General features: G+C 39.1%; 1 protein-coding gene across 1 annotated transcript; it reads right to left on the reverse strand.

Annotated features, from left to right (window-relative positions):
• Nucleotides 1–2,155: 2,155 nt before the first annotated feature.
• Nucleotides 2,156–3,479, reverse strand: LOC110681324. Its single transcript, XM_021857078.1, has 2 exons — nucleotides 3,193–3,479; nucleotides 2,156–2,297 (listed from the first exon to the last, which is right to left on the reverse strand). The coding sequence occupies exons 1-2, from the start codon at nucleotides 3,477–3,479 to the stop codon at nucleotides 2,156–2,158; spliced, it is 429 nt and encodes a 142-aa protein (XP_021712770.1).
• Nucleotides 3,480–4,004: the final 525 nt, after the last annotated feature.

Below are 4,004 nucleotides of genomic sequence, written 5' to 3' on the forward strand. Positions count from 1 at the left end.
TCTTTCGAAATGTCAGATAGGAACAACCACCCGCGTTAAAACTAAAATCCTGTTGGCGTTTTAAACAAGATCAAAGGTGTCAAGGTGTATATTTGGAATTATTTTTAAAATGAAAGTTTATATACAGTCGACTCTTCACATCTCGATGTTCTACATCTCGATATCTCTCCCTATGTCGATGATTGCTTCGGTCCCTTCATTTCTCTCTCCATATCTCGATATCCTCCTTATTTCGATATATCCATATCTCGAGGTGTTCCTGTTGATATTTAGTTCCCAATTTTCTCTCCATTTGTCGATATGAACATTATCAAAGTTAACTAGACCAGATTTAAGTGATTCAGAACAATTTGGAAACTCGAAATGAAGTTTGTTTTGTTTATTATTTTCCTAGTAACGGAGTTGATTTTCAATCTAGTGTTCATTTTATTAATGTTCTTTGTCTCGATCTCTCCCTATCTCGATGTCCCTTCGATATCGAGATGTGGAGAGGCGACTGTATGATATAGACTATTTGAGCGGAAAAATTGCTAAAGTAGTAGCAAGAACATGCTTTTCTGTATTACTAAACACAAACAAGATTTCATTAAATATTTTAGGATCCTATTGAAGAAACTGGACTTTCGAGTAAGTGGCGTTCGGGACAACGATATATTAAGAAACAACTTTCGTCGAAAAGAAACATAATTGATAGTGAACATTACTGTTCTGCGAAAGGTACCTTTGATTGTAATTTGAAATTATTTAGAAATTTCCTAAACTACGTGGAATTAAAGTCTCAACTACAACTGCTGGACCGACCGGGAATCGAACCCAGACATCTTCAGCATGGCTTTATACATATATTATATACATAATAGGGACAACTGAAATTACCCATACATAGGGAATTGAATTCGAGTTAAAAGTTCAAAGCTCGTCTTTTCATATGTTCAATTCAATTAAGTTCACATCAAATCAATTGATCACTCCAACAGTTTATATCATGCATGATTTTTTTTGTGCCCAAATTGCCGCTCATTGAATTCAGCTAAGAAAAAAAATATCGATAAGTTGTCTCGTTCGTTCGGTACATTATCTTCCACTTCAATATGCTTGCTCTCCAAAAGCAGTGAAGTGATTGTTTGTTTTTTCTGCTACTAAACACATGAACTATGTTTCTGAAAAAAAAAAAATCGTTCTTTCAAAACTTTCATAACATTTCTGATTTGAATAAAGCGTAGTGAATCATTGATCAGTAATTGAAATTTGCGTGTGGATTCTCCAGAACTGATCACTATCATAGCTATAAATACTCTTAATGCGACAATTGAATAATCTATTATACGTTTCAGGAAGGAACATAAGTCTTCCAGTCAACGTTTAATTCAACGTTTATAACGATAAACTTTGCTTGTAACATACATATTTGGAATGAAATGAGAAATTTCTTTCAAACTTAATTAAAATTGAATTATAAACGTCTGTTTTTAATCGACAGATGATCATCATCCAAATTGATTCTGATCAAACATGATTAGGAATTGAAGCGCAATTTTTGTGTCTTTCATTTGGGAACTGTTTAAGGTGTCAATATGCTTGGAACCTCTAGATCTGTAACGGAATTATCTGGTGCAATAATTGCTGTTTTTAAACAGCTTATATATTAAAGCGTGAAATGCCCCATGGAACAGTTATGTTTAGAGTACACGGTACCTAATGTGGCTATCACAAGGCTGAATGACAAACATTTGCTTAACGCTAGAAAAATTCTAGTTTCAAGCAGATGTTGAACCTCTTATCAGGTCTCAGTCAAATCAATGGGGATGTAGATGAACTAGCTACATCAACTGTAAATACCCAAAAAGTTATCATTGAATTGAACCTCAGAATTTCACATTTTTTTTTCGAAATTTGAAAGTGTCACGAATTAGTTTCGACCAAGTTCGGTGTAAAATATCGCCTTAATTAGGAAATTGTGAAAAAGTATATAGTATTGTCTAGAAAAACTGGTACCAACTCTTGTATCTGTTTGGTTCTCGAATTATCCCCCCAAGACTAAAATCTACCAATCCCACCTCCCGATGTGAAACTAACCTTTGATCACAGCTACAGTGGCTAATCGTATAAGGACGGTAATTGAACAGGTCCCACTTGGTGGCCATACCCGGAATATTCAATTTACAGTAGTCATGCTGCCGGCAGCACATGTCCGCCCGGGACGCGCCTCCCAGCTGATGGTAACGTTCGGCTGAGTGTCCCTTGCCGCACCACTTGGTGTTTGGCGATAGAACCAATCGGCGATAGCGCGCTTATGCCTTTACCGTGGAATCAATGGATATAAAGAGAGAAAAACAAAAAATGAAAAGAACAGAAAACGAAACGATAAATGATAACGGAAATCGAACTCAACGGGGGGAAATTAATTACATACAAAACAAAATAACCAGAGGGGGATAGAGGAAGAAAAATCATACGCAATCAGTCAAATGAATAGCCCGAAGGTAATGCTGGTCAGTAGTGAAAGAATGTGCAACCCATTGCCGCATAGCTAATGAATGATTCGCTATTAATGCTATCTTTATGGAAACTAATATGATAAGGATTATCAGACACCCCCTTCTCATTGAATCTCAAAAACGTTAAGCCACCACAAAAAAAAAGTCAAAATATGCGAACAAGCGCAAACCAAGCCTAGCGAAAATCATGCAACCTTACTTCTACATGTCATGTCGCACGATACTCACAGCTGTAGCGTCGCAGTCGTGTTGCGTTAGTGCGCATGACAACCGCGGGCAGAAGTGATACATATTTACAACTTCCCTATTCGCTGCCTCCATGTACAGCAGATAGAACGCATGGAGCCACCCAACAACACCGCTTTGCTCATATCGCCTCTCTGGTCGTCTGTCCCTTTGGCAGAGAGGTTAGAGTTCAACAGCATGACCAGACCACAGTGACTGCTAGGACAGTGCAGACGAGAAACTCGATGAAATTCGAGTTTCACGTTGTTCGCGTAAGATTCAAACAAGACAGGTGTGCGGTCGAAGAGTGCGTGCGTATGCCGAGAGAGATGTAATGTGCGAATGTGATCGGAGTGCAATCATGCCGACTATAGCTTAGTTTATGACATAACACGGAATGTTAGTATCAGGATGAGGAAGGCAAACATGTTAGACAACCGGTGCAACAAGAGGGAAGGATTCAAATTACCTTTGCAAGGTTTCGCCGGCAGTCTGCTGCTCCTGTGGATCACTACTCTGCAATCCATGGGCGAGATTTCGCATCTGAGCGTGCCTCTGATCGCACTGATGCTTCAGTCTTCGGTAGTTTAGCTGTTTGTGGAGATCCTTCGGCAGTTCATCTTCGCTCGTGAGCTGAATGTAGGTGAGATTTCGGAGGCCGAAGGCATCCGGAGCGTCCGCAGCGGAGGACTGTCCGTTAGCGAATTCCCTGTACGCTGTACTGGAGATCTTCCATTTCGGATGTAACGATGCCATTATCGATGAACTCCCGGAAATCGTGATCCGAGACCAGCGAGTGGTGCTTCTTTGGTACCGTCAGCGGCGATGTGAAGTTTCGGGAACGAGCCTGGTCAATCTCATCGTAGAAGCGATTCAGAAATGAAAAGACAAGCTTCTTCTGCCGTATGTATTCGCAATCCATGAGCTGACCGTCGCTGGTGTAGATCATTTGGATGAAGCTTTTGCCGTCTGATAGTTGCCATAGACTGAGAGATTTGCTGCAAGAAGTCGGATAAAATATGGCTTGATTAGTATGATTCTATCTTGTCGTTATCATCCATCAATGTATGATGATGGTCAATACACATCGTGACAAAAATTACATTTTGCGTGTCTCAATCCACCAACGAGACAATATATAATATATAATATATTAACTTTCATTTCAGATATAATTTGGTTGAAGTTGCTCGACTAAATTTAGAATAAATTTATTGTTCGAACATGACTGCAAGCTCCATACAAAAAAACAATACTTTTCGAAACCATCAAAACATAACT

Source organism: Aedes aegypti, unplaced genomic scaffold, assembly GCF_002204515.2.
Source record: "Aedes aegypti strain LVP_AGWG unplaced genomic scaffold, AaegL5.0 Primary Assembly AGWG_AaegL5_hic_scaff_714_PBJ_arrow, whole genome shotgun sequence".
Classification (NCBI taxonomy): Eukaryota; Metazoa; Arthropoda; class Insecta; order Diptera; family Culicidae; genus Aedes; species Aedes aegypti.